At 38.8% G+C, this 16,659-nt stretch overlaps 1 protein-coding gene across 6 annotated transcripts in view; it reads right to left on the reverse strand.

Moving 5' to 3' along the window:
- The window catches only part of ST7 (suppression of tumorigenicity 7), a 254,016-nt gene that overhangs the window by 72,603 nt on the left and 164,754 nt on the right, over positions 1–16,659 (reverse strand). For all 6 annotated transcript variants that reach the window (XM_007450777.1, XM_007450779.1, XM_007450778.1 and 3 more), the window contains one exon: positions 16,066–16,163. In XM_007450777.1, coding sequence (XP_007450839.1) covers positions 16,066–16,163 — 98 coding nt within the window. The remainder of the gene's footprint in view (positions 1–16,065; positions 16,164–16,659) is intronic.

Below are 16,659 nucleotides of genomic sequence, written 5' to 3' on the forward strand. Positions count from 1 at the left end.
TCCCTTTTATATACAAGCTTATTGAAAGTGCTGTTGCCAGAAGACACATTACCTCACATTCAGCGGACAACGCAATGCAATCTATTTTATACCCTCTACATCCCACTGATCTTGCTTTTGCCAAATTACCAACCACCTCTTTGGAGTAAAATGTGATAAATATTGTCTCCATAATAAATATTTACCAGATACTTAATGCGTGACAAGTACTGCACTAAGAACTGTCTAGATCTCATATTCATGTTCCTTTCTTGCTATGGTTTTCACAGCACAACATGCTCCTAGATTTTCTTCCTATTTCACTTCTTCTCAAGTCTCCTTTGATCAAACTATTCTGCACTCTGCTCCAAACCTCTTTTTAAATATTCACTCTTCCATATATGATCCCATCATTGCTCATGGTTTTAATCATCTTCCATGCTGATCATTGCCAGAACTTCCTCCAGCCCAGGTCTCTCTCCTGAGCTCAAGGTCTGTATGTCCCAAAGCCTACTAGACATTTCCATTTGGATGACCCACAGGTACTGCAAAACAGCATATCTATAATTGAAATAATTCCATCTATCCTCCTCCACCCACTCCCCAAACCAGCTACTAATACTACAATCTCAATCTCCATGATGGCACCGTTGTCTCCCCAGCTTCCCCAAAAAGAAATCAAGAAATCATCCATGACCTCTTCTTGTTCTCTCCCTCATACACCACTCAATGTCCTGAAAGGTAAAAAAAAGAAGACCAAAAAAACCCTTATCTAACCAGTCTTCAACTTCTCTGAACTCTCCCTCTGAAATCTCTCAAACTGGGCCAAGGAGTTGGGGGTGTTCTACCAGGATCTGTTAAATTAAAGCCAGAGCATTCAGATGTGTCTCCCCATCCATGTAGGATAGAAGGCAAAGTTTAAAAAAGAAACTATATAAGACAGGAGTGACATTTCTCTCTTTCTGAAAGGAACATATGCTCAGATGCAGCAGTGTAAAATGAACTCTTACTTTTTAGAGAAAGGTCTAAATAAATTTCCCTGTCTGAAATCAGGGATGTATGAGAGCACTAGGCAGACTTATTTATTAATAAATAAACTCCAAGTCTACTCCAGAAACCGTTATGTATCTCACATCACTACAGTAAAAAAACTCAGGCAAAGGACTTACAAACTGAGACGCAAGACTGAACAAGCATGTCTACCTACTCTCTCTCCCACAAACCTACTGAAATGATGGGAAAGTGGTACAGAAGGAGACAAACCAATACCTGTGATGAAAACAGCGAAGAGGGTGGGAGGAATGGCTGGCAGTCACTGAACAAGAGACTTTAACAAACTTCTCCAAGACAAATTACAAATGGGCATTGATTAAACTACAGCAGAGGAAGCAGAGGAAACCTCAGCTGTTCTTCTGAGAAAAGACACAGAGAAGCTCCAAATTTGGAGCTGGAAGAGACAGAGAGCAGGAGTGGGCTGCAGAGCAGTAACCATACATGACTAAACACCTGACCACAGAACTGTTGGGCTAAACAACCCTTCTCATCACCCTGAGTTTAATGGAAATGAAATGACTGCCTAATCTCTCATCAGATGAGTGCTCACTAAAGAAACTGAAGATCTGTTCAGGGTGGAAAAGAGCTTGCAATGTGGTCGTAAGATCTCAGTCAAGTCCCCTTGTTTGTGCATTTGGTGGGATGTGGTTAGGAAGTGATCCTGTCTACTCCCCACCCAGGCATCCATTCACCTATCCATCCATTCAACAAAAATTAACTGAGTAGCTATCATGTGCCAGGGAACAAGATGAAGTTCCTGCCCTTGTGGAGTGACTTTCTAGTGGAGATGTGGGACACAGACAACAAATAAGTAAGTGAGTAGGTAGGTAAATAAATAAATAAATAAATAAATAAATAAATAAATAAATAAATGAGATAATTTCAAACGTGAAAGGGCAATAAAAAATAAGACAGTAATATGACAGAATGATAGGGTGCGTGAGTGTGTATTTGTGAGTACACGTGTATAGTGCTCCTTCAGCTGGGTATCATGGAAAGCCTTTTAAATGTAACGTTTCAGTTGGACTTAAATGACCAGCCAAGTGAGGAACTGGAACAGAGTATTCCATGCAAAAAGAAATATGTGCACAAAGCCCCTAAAGAAGGAACAGGCAAGCTTAGCATACTCAAAAGGAAGCCCAGTGTGGCTTTAGCCTAGCAAGTGAGGAAAACAGTAGCATAAGCTGAGTTTGGAAGAGTAAGCAGGAAGCAGATCATGTAGGGCCTTGCAGGCCATGGAAAACATTTGTATTTTATTCTAAATGTAATGGTAAATCATTGAAGGCTGTTAAGCAGGAAAGTAACAAGTTCTGATCTGAGTTTTTAAAAGTTACTTGGGGGACTTCCCTGGTGGTTCAGTGGTTAAGAATGCACCTGCCAATGCAGGGGACACAGGTTTGAGCCCTGGTCCGGAAAGATCTCACATGCCTCAGAGCAACAAAGTCTGTGCACCACGCTACTGAGCCTGTGCTCTAGAGCCCACAAGCCACAGCTACTGAGCCTGCATGCCACAACTACTGAAGCCTGCGTGCCTAGAATCCGTGCTCCGCAACAAGAGAAGCCAACGCAATGAGAAGCCCACACACCTCAACAAAGAGTAGCCCCCGCTCGCCACAACTAGAAAAGCCCACACAGAGCAACAAAGACCCAACGCAGCCCCCCAAAATAAATAAAATAAATAAATAAAAATAAAAGTTACTTGATTATGTTCTGTGGAAGGGACTCTAGAAGGAGAGCAGCATTAGCCTGGAGACCACCTGCATAGTATGGATGAAAGATAATGGTGACCTGAATGAGGATCACAGCAGTGCAGTTGAAAAGAGGTGAATATGGCAGTAGAGCTAACAGGACTTATGCACATTAACTGAAAGTGGAAGAAGGTGAAGCAAAGAGAGGAGTCCAGGGTGTTTGGGAGTAGAAAAAGAGGTGGTAACTACCTTTACTCTACCCAAGCAGTAAAAATTTTCCTAATGGGAGAGTATAGCAAGATGCTCTACTAGAGACTATGCTTGCATTCAGAGGGCTCAATGAGACTCAGGTCTCAAAAAGTAGCCTTGTGCACCAGTGGACTCTTGAGTCACAAAGGCAACATCTCTAAGCCCAGGGAGAGGGAGAAGGCAATGGGGGTATCTGCTCTTAACAAGTAGGAGAGACAACTAACCAGGAAGGAAATATATTCAATGCTTTCGTACTGATTATTTAAAAAGGAAACCCAAGAGACCCAACTCATTGGCCTCCCTGGTTATCACATGCACTGCTGGCTTTGCCTGCTTTATAGTTTCTGTTCCTTCTGGCCCAGGTCAGCCAAAACGTCTCTTTTCAATAATCACGTCTCTGTTCACCATAGAAGTCAACAGCTTCACTGGTTCCTGGTCACAGAAGCAGCCCAGCCAACCAGTAGAGACACAGACATCAGTGCTCCCTGCACATCTCACAGAAGGAAAAGCTGCTTACAAATTTCCCTGGTTGCTGCATGAGCTAGAGAGGGTACAGGCACAGGCTAAGTTAACTGTACCATTTGGGAAAAAGACATAGACATTGATAAGCTTAATAGCTGATCAAGAAACATAACGGACATATATACACTACCAAATGTAAAATAGATAGCTAGTGGGAACCAGCCACATAGCACAGGGAGATCCGTTCGGTGCTTTGTGACCACCTAGAGGGGTGGGATAGGCAGTCTGGGAGGGAGATGAAAGAGGGAGGAGATATGGGGATATATGTATATGTATAGCTGATTCACTTTGTTATGAAGCAGAAACTAACACAGTATTGTAAAGCAATTATACTCCAATAAAAATGTTTTTAAAAAACCCATAAATATAAGTATGGATCCTAGTTAGTAGGGAACACAGGAAAAATAAAACAGAATTTTTAAATATTGAACTGGCAGATCTATTCAATGGAAGAGAAGAAAGGAAGAGGGAAAGTATGACAGATACAAAATATGAAAGAAAAAATGACTCTAAACAGAATAATAATGACGATAAACACAAATGGGAAAACATACCAACCAAAATACAAAACTGTCAGATTTGTGTGTGTGTGTGTGTGTGTGTGTGTGTGTGTGTGTGTGTGTGTGTGTGTTACGCGGGCCTCTCACTGTTGTGGCCTCTCCCGCTGCGGAGCACAGGCCCCGGACGCGCAGGCTCAGCCGCCATGGCTCACGGGCCCAGCCGCTCCACGGCATGTGGGATCTTCCCGGACCGGGGCACGAACCCACGTCCCCTGCATCGGCAGGTGGACTCTCAACCACTGCGCCACCAGGGAAGCCCAAAACTGTCAGATTTTGAAGACAATATTCAGCAAAAATTTTACAGATACAAATGGTCCATCAAAAAGTTACAGAAAACTTGATTATAAAATATGGAAATAAATATACCAGGCAAATCCAAATCCAAATAAGCTAGAGCAGCCCATATTAATACAAGTTAAAAAGAAAATCAAGGCAGAAAAGACTAAGGGACAAAGGAGGGGTATTATATACTCAATAATCAGTAAGACAAAATAATTATCAACTTAAATGCATTTAACAATATTGCCTCAAAATATATAAAGCAACAATTAACTGGACATGGAAAATAGCAGGTAAGTAAACAATTAGAAAGGAATACTCTTATCATATCCTTCTCAGAAACTGATAGAGCAAACAGACGTTTTTGCTAAGACAGAAGATTTGAATAACATGGTTATTAATAAGCTCAAACTAGTAAATACATATAGCCTTTTGTAACCAACAGAAGCATACTCCTTTTAAACAGATATAAAATTTATGAAAACTGACCATGTAACTAGGCCTCAGAGGAGGCCTCCATTAAATTTTCCCCAAATCAATATCATATGATCTATGTTCAATAAATATAATATAAAAAATTATAAATCAATGATCAGGGGCTAAAAACACACTATGTGGAACAAGATGAAATTATAAGGAAATGAAGAGATACTTAGAATCAAATGGAGCTACGTGTTTAACTTAAGAAACTGATAAAAAGGCAACAAACACAGAGAATGGGGGAGGGGAGAAAGAAGAGAAGGAGGAGAAAGGAATCGTACAAATATGGACAGTAAAACTGGAAAAAAGACAAAAAAGTTGAGTAAATAAATAGAACCAAATCCTAGTTCTTTTGAAATAATACAAAAGACATGAAGCAACTGACAAAGGATTAATCTCCAAAATAATACAAGCAGCTCATGCAGCTCAATATCAAAAAAACATAGAACCCAATCCAAAAATGGGCGGAAGACCTAAATAGACATTTCTCCAAAGAAGATATACAGACTGCCAACAAACACATGAAAGGATGCTCAACATCACTAATCATTAGAGAAATGCAAATCACAACCACAATGAGGTATCACCTCACACCAGTTAGAATGGCCACCATCAAAAAATCTAGAAACATTAAATGCTGGAAAGGGTGTGGAGAAAAGGGAGCCCTCTTGCACTGTTGGTGGGAATGTAAATTGATACAGCCACTATGGAGAACAGTATGGAGGTTCCTTAAAAAACTACAAATAGAACTACCATACGACCCAGCAATCCAACTACTGGGCATATACCCTAAGAAAACCATAATTCAAATAGAGACATGTACCACAATGTTCATTGCAGCTCTATTTACAATAGCCAGGACATGAAAGCAACCTAAGTGTCCATCGACAGATGAATGGATAAAGAAGCTGTGGCATATATATACAATGGAATATTACTCAGCCATAAAAAGAAACGAAATTGAGTTATTTGTAGTGAGGTGGATGGACCTAGAGTCTGTCATACAAAGTGAAGTAAGTCAGAAAGAGAAAAACAAATACTGTATGCTAACACATATATATGGAATCTAAAAAAAAAAAAAATGGTTCTGATGAAACTAGCGGCAGGACAGGAATAAAGACGCAGAAGTAGAGAATGGACTGGAGGACACGGGGAGGGGGAAGGGTAAGCTGGGACGAAGTGAGAGAGTGGCATGGACATTATATACACTACCAAATGTAAAACAGATAGCTAGTGGGAAGCAGCCACAAAGCAAAGAGAGATCAGCTCAGTGCTTTGTGTCCCCCTAGAGGGGTGGGATAGGGAGGGTGGGAGGGAGACGCAAGAGGGAGGGGATATGAGGATATATGTATACATATAGCTGATTCACTTTGTTATACAGCAGAAACTAACACAACAATGTAAAGTTGTGTAATTTATGTAAATTATAGTTCAATAAAGATGTTAAAAAAAAAAAAGACACACCCCTGTCAAGACTAATCAGCAAAAATAAAAGTAAAAAGAGGCAAATAAAGAGAATACAGAATGAAAAGGGGGGAAAAAACTACAGACATAATATTTTTTAAATTATGAAATAACATGATAAAAAGCAATATGCAATGAATCTGAAATATATTTAACATATTTATAGTGTTTAAAACAGGCCTAGTACTGAGATAAATGGGCGTAGTCATGTACTGCTGATGAGAATTTAAACAATCACAGGCAGCCATTCTGGGAAGTGTACTGGCAGGACATGCTGAAATCCACATTCATATGCCTAATATCCAGCAATCCACTTCTGGGCATACACCCCAGGGAAGGCTTCTCGCATGTCTATTAGGGTGTTGATAATGGGAAGCTGGAGGCAATACGGGGGCCCTCACTAGGGGAAAGGTTAAGTAAAACAGAGTAAGAGCATAATAGGGAATAGGACACAGAAGTTAGAAATTGCAAACATATACCAGAGGTACGAGAAGTAAACATGGACAGACCTGAAAAATAAGTGTTGAGTGAAAACGGTAAGAAAAAGAAAATCTATAGATATGTAAGTTAAACACATACTGCATTACATATTTTGCAAGATTGTGATGGTCTTGTCTCTCTAAAATCAATTAGGTTTTGCCTTCCTGGGATTTCTTAAATGAATGGTACTATAATGGGAGTTCCTCATCATCTATATTTTAGAAGAGATTCCATCAAACACAGAGGTCCCATTATTTTTCCTCTATTTAATGGTTTCCTCACCTCAACAAAGTGAAAATTTGTCTTGATCCACAAAAGATTAAGAAGCCATTATTTATGATAAAAGTGAGTAATGTGCTCTCTCAAATATGGCATGTTCAAAACTGAACTCAACCTTTCCCAAAAAACCTGCAGATTTCCACATCTTAGCTGATATAGGAACTCCTCTCCTTCCATGGCAAAGTCCTTGGAAATATCCTTGACTTCTCTTTTTTTCACACGGCATATTGATAGATTAGCAAATCTTGCTGGTCCTATTTTTGAAATATATGTAGAATCTGATCACTTCTCACCACCTCCTCTGCTACTACTCAGGCCTGAGCCACCACAGTGTTTCGCCAAGATTAATATAAGAGCCTTCCGATCGACCTCATTGCTTCCCCCTTGCCACACAGCAGGCTGTAAAAACTAAGAGTGGTCATGTAACTCCTCGGCTCAAAACCTTTCATGGCCCCCATTTCACCCAGGGCAAAAGCTGAAGCCCTCACTATGGTCCAAAAACCCTACATCATCTGTAATCTCCACCCCTCCCCTGGGATTACTCTGTTCCACCCAGAACCCTTTTGCTATTACTTGAGTGCACCAGTATACTCCTGCTTCGGGCCTTTGGTGAAATGTCACCTTCTACATCACACACACCTGATCATTTTATTAAAACTGTGATTTCCATGGCCTCCACTCTCTGCCCACTGCCTTTCCTTATTTTCCTTATCCTGCTCTATTTCATTGTTTTTCCACAGCATTTATCAGTTTCTAATATGCTATGAAAATACATGCTTATTATGTTTATTTTTGTCTCTTTTCTCTGCTAGAATGTAAAGCATGTAAGGTCAGTGGTCTTTGTTTTGTTTATTGATTATATCTATCACCTAGAACAGGGACTGGCATGAAATGGAGGTTCAATCCTTTTTCGCTGAATAAATGAATAGATGAATAACCGGATGGTTTAGTGCAACGTGGGTAGTGGAAGACCAAAATCAGGGCTGCAGTGTAGAAAGGGAGAGAGATGATGTGGAACTAGATAAACAGTGGGCATGACTGGAGCCACTGAATGAAACCAGGACTGAGTCCCGGGAAGGTGAAATGCAGAACAGCAGGAATCAAAGAGAAGAACTGGTTGTAGACATAGTGGAGAAGCAGAAGCCAAAGATGAATACGTGGAAAGGGAGGTCAAGAACAGTTGATTGGAGGAGGGAAGCCAAATCAAACTCCCAGATGACAGGCATCTATCTAGAATTGCTCATAGGCCAGCCATATACATTGAAAGCTCTACTCAGTAGTGGATACTACTAACCACATGGAAAAATGTGGGCCCAGAATATGAAAAACCCTGATAGTGACAGCCAGCTTATCAGCCATGAATTTATTATGCCACAAATAAGACTTTTATGTAAATGACAACACCTAAGGTAAATAACACTCTCATCTGCCTCCGGGATTATTTGCCACCAGCCCTTCACTCTGTATAGTGAATACAGAGTACAGTGCTCATGAAACTGCTTCATCATTGATGATGCAACAAGGTAAGTCAATCATCAATAAATCTATTATTTGCTCTTATTAGTTAAATAATTTTCCTTTCTATATAAAGTACTAATTGCCAATAATTTATTGAATAAGTCAACTTAATATATCAGGCAAATCCAGAAAAGCAAATCATGATAAAAAAAAAAGCAAACGTCTATTAAGTTTTCAAAGTCATAGCCTTTGAAGATCAGTGAGTTACTATTGATAGCATTTGCTTTCAAGATTCACTTTTTCTTTATTTGTGAGTATAGCAAAGATAGAATCTAGAAAACATGCCAACAAACACTTCAGGAACACTTACTAGGAATTAACATATTTCGCTGCACACTTTGTCTTTAGTTTAATGATCTATCTGGTTGTCTTAAAAGCTTGAAAGTAACTATGTTCAAGTGATACTTGGTTGCCTGAACATATTAAAATGCTACTCTTCCCGTGCCTCACGCCTACATAATGGTACTTGACTTCTTTCAACAATCTACTTAACATCTTCTAAAACAATCCATCAACCAAGTTATTCATAATAATCCAAGACAATTTTAAGGAAATACTGATAAAAGGGAAATGTGACCTGTGGAATGGAAAGGTGGAGGGAAGAAAGGAATGAAACTAGAGGATTTAAGAATAAGGAAAAAGAGATAAAAGAGAATAGAAATTAACCTCCAATATATTCAGCTAGAATTTTCCTCCTAAAAAGATCTTCCTACCTATGCAATAAAAACAGAATTTTCATTACAGAATATTCTCTAAAATTTTTTTAACAATTTGGGAAGGGCATACCAGTTCTTTTTATAAATCATTAATTTCATGAAGATTTTTCTTCATGAACATAAGCAGACAAAAACGCAAATTAGTAGTCCTTAATGTTCCAAAGAGTTTGATTAGTCCCAGAGGTTTATATTTTCTAAAGTGTGCTTTCATTAGAAGTGCTCCACTTTGCAAATAATTTAAAGCGCATCCTCTTGCTATTAATACCAATACTATTAAATTAATTCCCAAAGGTCAATTGCTTACACCCTAGGATACTTCTAATGACCTAAAAGGGATGATATATAATGAACATCTACAATAATATTCTAAATAGAACTTGCTTTAATTTACTTTAGTTTAAAAATAAATGTTACCACTTCTAAGGAAGGTAGAAAATCAGTAGAATTAAACCAGTAACAAAGAGGTGTCTTAACAAAGGCTGGGAAACAAAAGTCACAGGTGCAAAGTGCTAACTGGGAATTTGTATGCCACAGCTCTGATTCACCAACTCAAATATTTTCTTGACTGTCTATCTACAAGATACTGTGCAGTGTGCTGAGAGGGACACGCAAGAAAACTAAATACCATACCAGCACTCGACACTCAAAATCGAATGAGCTTCACTTATCCTTCTGTATGCTTTTAAAATTTGGCTCAAAAACCCTGTCTCTCTCTGTTCATTGGCCCTAATCTCTCCTTAATGAAGGGATCACCTGAATAAGTGATTTGAGATAAAAATTGAGAACAGTGAAAAACAGGGATAAAATAATTGTGAAAAAAGAGATCAGGAGAAATGGCACTATATTATCTCAAAACCTGTATGTCTTCTTTAAGAGGGAATCCCCACAGAAGAAGCTCAGAAAGTGAGCATCCCCATGAAGGCTTAATTCTCATGGAAACTTGGTTAAGATACAAATCAACTCTGCTCAAAATCCTTACATGATCAGATACGTATTTATAGGAGCAAAGAAAAGGGGGTTGCAAGATGTACACTGAATCACGAGTGTTGGTTACCTCAGTGAGACGGCACTCCAGGAGTGGAGGAGAGATCATAACTTCCTTATTCTTTGACTTGTTACAGTGAGTACAAATTATTCTTCCAACTTAATAGGACACCTATGGTGTGTGAGTTAAATGAGATGGAATATGTAAACTTCTTAGCAAAATGTCTGGTACATAGTAATACTCAATATGTAACTTACATGACAAAAAACTGAAAACACTCCAGTTCTCAACTGGGAATCATGGAAATGATGCTAAAAATGCAGGAAGGATACAAGCCCAGGGCTGAGGTAACTGCAGTTTCCTCTCACTATTTTTTATAAAGAGCCCCGACTAAGAACAAAAGAAGGGTGTTTAGCAGTTATAACCTTTACCGGCTAGACTGAGAAAGGGTTTAACATGGTCTAAAGAATATAAAACATGCCTTCAGCTAATCTGATATAGGTAGTGAAATTTAGAAAGAATAAAAGTATTGACAAAGAGTCTATATTTTGCTTTTATATATAACCTGGTGTTGTGGGTTGAATTGTGTCCTCCAAAAAATATATTGAAATCCTAACACTTGGTACCTATGAAAGTGACCTTATTTGGAGACAGGGTCTTTGTGGATGTAATTTAGTTTTAGTTTTAGTTTCAAAAATGGTAAATATCAATAGATAAACCCACACAAACAAAAGTTTTGGGGTCCTTAGTAATTTTAAAGGGGTTCTGAGACCAAAAAGTTTGAGAACCACTGGTTGATATTAGCATCTATTTTTAATTGAAAAAAATGGAATCAAACTATACCTAATATTTACACCTTTCCTTATCACTTAACAATATATCTTAGACAGTAATGGTAAGAATAGCACACTAACTGAGTACTTATTCGTGAAGTCCTGTGACGAGTGCCTTGTACGGATTATTCCATTTAATTCCTACACTAATCCTGTGAAGCAGGTGCTCAACTAGCACCCTGGATATTTCTGGTGCAGGTGATTGGATTGGAAGATCACATTCTCAGAAATACTCATTAGCTACGTAACCTTGAACAAGCACCTATGTCAAGGGCTGTTATGAGAATTAAGTAATTTATATTTGTAAAGCACTTAAAATAACGCCTAGAACATAATAAACACTACAGGAATGTTCATCAGCATTTAGATGGTATTTAAAACTCTGAGTCTAAATGTCGTCATCCAGAGTTGTAGATGGAAATAGAAAGGAAGGCTTAGGACAGGCCAGGGGACACTTTAAATTTGGGAAGTTAGGAAGATGAGGCGAATCTAGCTAGGAAGACTGCAATTTCAGGAGAACTCAGAGAGCATGGCTTCCTAAAATAAATAAAATGTTTTAAGAAGGTTGTGATGACCTGTGTCAAATGAGAGGCCAGGATAGAGAAAGAGGTAGTGTTGCAGAGAGAGAGGGTGAAACAGGAATCAGGGAGAATGACTCAGAGGTCTACAGAAAACTACCAAAAGGAGGCAAAACAGGTGGTAAAGTCTGAGAGCTTACAGTCAACTTTCAAAGGAGCTTTAGATGTTAGGGAAGAGAGGCAGATGATGATCTGGAAGCATGGACAAGGACCAAGAAAGACTGCTATCCCCTATCAGGCCTTTATATTTGCCTCTGTTTCTTTCTTATCCCTCCAACTAGGACACCGCCAAAATCTTTAAGTTCATTTACTCTTCATACCCCAGGATACCTATTCAGGGAATCCCATATGAGACAAAATAGCTCCTCAAACCAGCCTGGTCCCAGGTCAAGGGTTCTAGTAGGAGCTAATCAATTCTAGGGATGCTTTAGAGGTTTGTACCCACCATAGGGGAAACTCAGACTACCAACAAGCAGAGTGAATAAAAATCTGATGTCTGCCCTAAAACATATCTACTCACTGTAGGATTCTCCAGATCAGTGGTTCTTAATGGGTAATGATTTTGCACACCCCCTCCCCTAGGGGACAAATGTCTAAAGACTAGCAGTGTCTAGAAACATTTTTGGTTGTCACACTGGGGAGCAACAAGGGGGTGGGCTGCTACTGCATCTAGTGGGTAGAGGCCAGCAATACCGCTGAACAGCCTACAATACAGGACACCCACGACAAAGCCATGTGGCACAAAATGTCAATAGTGCCAAGACTGGGAAATCATACCCTAGACCAAATGACCTGGGGCAAGAGGAGCTTTAAGAGGGTCCTCTTATCTGAGCACACAATCCCACCCATACCAGTTTACACCAATTCTGACTGAGTATGGCTAAGGGGTCAGACCAGTCAGCTTTATGAATTCTATTTCCAATCTACTCAAATAGGGCCAGGGAAAGACAGAGGAAAAATGTGAGGTTAGCTAAATGGTAGAAGTTAAAAAGAGAAAAATTGTGTCATATATCAAATGTTAATAAAAGAGGTGGGGAAGAACAAAAAAAACAAAAATAAAATAAAATAAAAATTTTAAAAATTAAAAAAATAAAAGAGGCGAAATTCCCCCAAATGAGAACAAGCAAATAGACTTTCTTTAAATTTGAAAAAGAAACACTTTCTTTAAATGTAACTCTTTTCATTGTGAATAATAAGTAACACCTTATAGTGAAGTTCAAAAGCCACCATGCTCTCTTATTAGCTCTATTCACTGCCAAACACTCCTTCAGTAAGGAAGGTGCTTTTGTATTCTTGACTGCAAAAGGAAGCTAATTAAAGTGAGTTTTTGAGAAAACACTCTGGGAATTCAAAATAATTAATGTGTTGCTTTCAAAACGAGAAAACATGAGTCTTGACATTAAGGAGCCTATGTTTTCTTACCTCATCAATATTTCACTTACAGGATCAATATTTTGATCCATAACCATCGACAGCTGGCCTTCCCAGAATTCCCATTCATTCTCTTTCAGGATAAATCACGAATGAACAGTTTTTAACAGTTATCCCTTTCTTAAGGGATTGCCAGAGAAATGTTTTAAAGAGTCTACTTTCTACAGGGAAGGCATTCTGACTCTGCCATTTCTATGTCCACTTTAAAATCTGCTCTAGGAAAGTTTTGACTAACGCACACAGGATAGGATGGCTGTGTCTTAATGAAAACTTAGATCCTCCTGCCTTAATACTTTATCAGCAGGCTGCCTGGAACCCAGCGTGCTGTTTTATCAGAGGAAACTTCCCAGCAAGATGGTTCGTGAGCATGCTGTTGAAGGAGTGGCCCCTCAGGGAAGTCCCTGTCTACACATGACCCATGACCTGAGAGGAGCCAGGCTGGCCCAACTGTCTGCTGCAGGGCGGGGACCAGCTTCAGCTTTAACAGAGAGAGGGGCCTCAACCTCTCCTCCTCCGTTTAGGGTTCCAGCAGTTTCTGAAGGAAAGAGCACTTTGGATATTTCTCTTCAAAACAAATCTCCACCATGTCTGACAGTGTCCTTCACTGGACTGTTTACAACACTAGGGCCCATATCTACTGGATGCTCCGTAGACCCAGTCAAAAGACAACATGTATTGGTAGTCTAATAATATGACAGATTTCTTTTTAGAAAAGTAACCCAAGAAATATATACATAGGAGTATAGATATATACATGTATATGGATGTGTGTGTATACACATATGAAAAGACAAGGAGAGAGACTAATTGATTCATTCAAGAAAAAGAAACCATAAATATCCCAAAATGCCCATCAGGGGAATAGTTCAGCAAATTAAGACATAATTATGTAATGGAGAAAAAATAGGGGAAAAAGGTAAGCACGTCTACTATATGCCAGGTGTTTTCACATTATCTCATTTCACTGTCCCCATGACTCCCTCAGTTACTCTTTTAGGTAAGAATCATTATCCCCAATTTACAGAAGACAAATGAAGAGCCCATGAAAGCAAAGGAAGTTGCCCCGAGTCACAAAGCTAGTGAAGAGCAAAGCTGAGAGTTACTTGCAGGTTTTCTTACTCCCTGCCCAGCATTTATTACACTGGATTCCAAACTTTCCCCCAAGATCTATTTGTAGACTAAGTCAATAAATGGGATTGTAAATATAAAATAAGGTTAAACAAAAATCAAACCATAGTATAGACATATTGCTTTTAATCATGTGAAATTTTATATGTATATACTAAAAATGATGACAATCAGCATGAGACTGATTGAAAAAAACTGGAATTAAAATCATCTGAGTTTGTTTTTCCTATGAAATTGCTTAAGCATATAATAAAGAAAATCACCAAAATCTGTTCCTCCATGCACGCCTGTCCCAGGCTAATTAAGGTTAAGAAAAGGCAATAAATATAAAATACCTTGTTAAAGGTTGAATGTGGCTGGGCCACATTCAACCTCTATTCATTTAAGATAGAGAAATACCCCATCCTTCATAAAATTCTCAGCTCTTTCAGGGACTGGTAGAGTTTCTGCACTATATCAAAAGCTGGAATTTCTGCAAGTTAAAAAGCTTTGCGAGCAAGTCATGTTTCTACAGAAATCTCCTTTTCTAAAATTTAGCACTATATAACATTCTTTAAATTTTTCCTTTGACCAAAAGAATTTAATCCTGGGAGATCCCCCTTGCAGTGGCTTTGCCTAAGAAACATCTATCACCTTCAGTCAAGTTAGAATTATCTTGGAATGTCCCTCCTCTGTTCCTCCCCTCACATCTGGTGGCTAAACTGCTGTTTAATGGAGTAGCCAGAACCCGAGCCAGAAGTATGGGCCTCACTTGGGCCTTCACATTATACTGTAACTTGCAGAAATAACCAGGGCTGAGCCTGGAGTGCAGGTCCCCACCACCAAAGAGTAACTGGGAATTTACATGAATTACTACCCTTCCAGAAACAAACTGAGGAAAGGCTCACTGGGTTTACACAGTCCTGTTCTCAAACCCAAAAGCTGAGAACTGGGCAGGATGCCACTTTTATCTTACCCGTTTCTTTTATTTTTATAATGGGCAGTTACCTGTCTCCTAATTCAGGAAGACAGTAGAAGAATAAAACGTTGACAAAGGCTTTCTGAGATTGTTTTTAAAAAGAAAATGGTTTATAAATACAACTCCCACTGGTGTCCGTTTCTTTATGAAAAGTATTTCTTACTATAAAAAAAAAAATGTGAAAAAAAAAATGTGGAAGTAAAAGTTCCTCAACTGGTTTCCCTTAAAACCACTGTTTTTATTTAAAGTTACATAATAATAACCTCCTTTGGTTCTCTTTTGTTTTAAAACTCTCACCTATTTTCTCTTATTAAGTTGACTACCACTAATAAAATATCCTGATTCAAGAACGTAGGAAAATGCTTGAAGTGACTATAATAAGATTAGATCATAATGTTATTAAATTTGAGAGTAGCAATTTGAGCCATAGTTTATTCAAATCTTCCTAACAACTAAACACAAAAAAAGTCAGTTAGCTAAAATGGCTGATCTCATTCTTGGCTTCTGGCTACAGTCCCAAAGGTCTAATAATAAGGATATCTACTGAGATTTCTTAAATAGGCCGGTCACTCTATTAAAACCTTTGCATGTATTATCTCATTTAATCTTCACAACACTCCTAAGTAGTAATCATTATTATTAGTGTATTGTTATTGCTAAAGTTACTGTTATCCCCATTTTACAGATGAGGAAACAGGGCACAAACAAGTTGAGCAACTTGTCCAAGATTACTCATCTACTAAGTTTGGAGCTAGAAGAGAACCCCAGCCCTTATGGGACCACCACACCATCAGTGGTACTATCTGCTGTGGCCCCATTCAGTGGGTTCCTCCTTCTGTAAGTCAGGTGCATTGTCATTGTTCCCAAACATGAATTCAAACTCACATCTCTCATCATTTTCACTGCTTCTCTGGTCCTCCCGAGTCTTCTGGCACACATTGCTAGCCTTCTTTTGATGTAGACCAAGACATTGGTGTCTCGTCCTGAAGAGGGAGACATAAAACACCAAAACTTAAAAAAACACAAGAGCTTTCAGCTCAGCAGCAAGAAAAAATACAGAGGCGTATTTTTCATGCCCTTAAAGGAAAACCTCAGAGAGAAGAGTCTGCTCCTTTGACTTTTCCTTACTGCTAGGAGCACTGACAACTTTTCTAATAGCAGAACACAAACAGAGTAAAGTCAAAGTACTTAGACTTCCAAAGGTCAAATCATGTGACTATTAAGTCATGCTTTTGAGTTAGGATGTTGAATATTAGATAAATAAAATCATCTGCCACAAAGTGCTGGGAAAATGAACATACCCACATTGCATGAGGTTTACAAGCAAGAATTCCACATTTTTCTAGCGTGCATGCTTTTGGTGAAGATGCACAGAGGTGAATCTCAGGTTGCATCCTGATGAACTATTTTTTTTTCCTTCTTGACATTAAGTCTGGAGAAGCCTCATCTTGAACTTCTGTTTTACATTATTCTTTCCCT

Source organism: Lipotes vexillifer, unplaced genomic scaffold (assembly GCF_000442215.2).
Source record: "Lipotes vexillifer unplaced genomic scaffold, Lipotes_vexillifer_v1.1 scaffold314, whole genome shotgun sequence".
NCBI classification, from domain to species: Eukaryota; Metazoa; Chordata; class Mammalia; order Artiodactyla; family Lipotidae; genus Lipotes; species Lipotes vexillifer.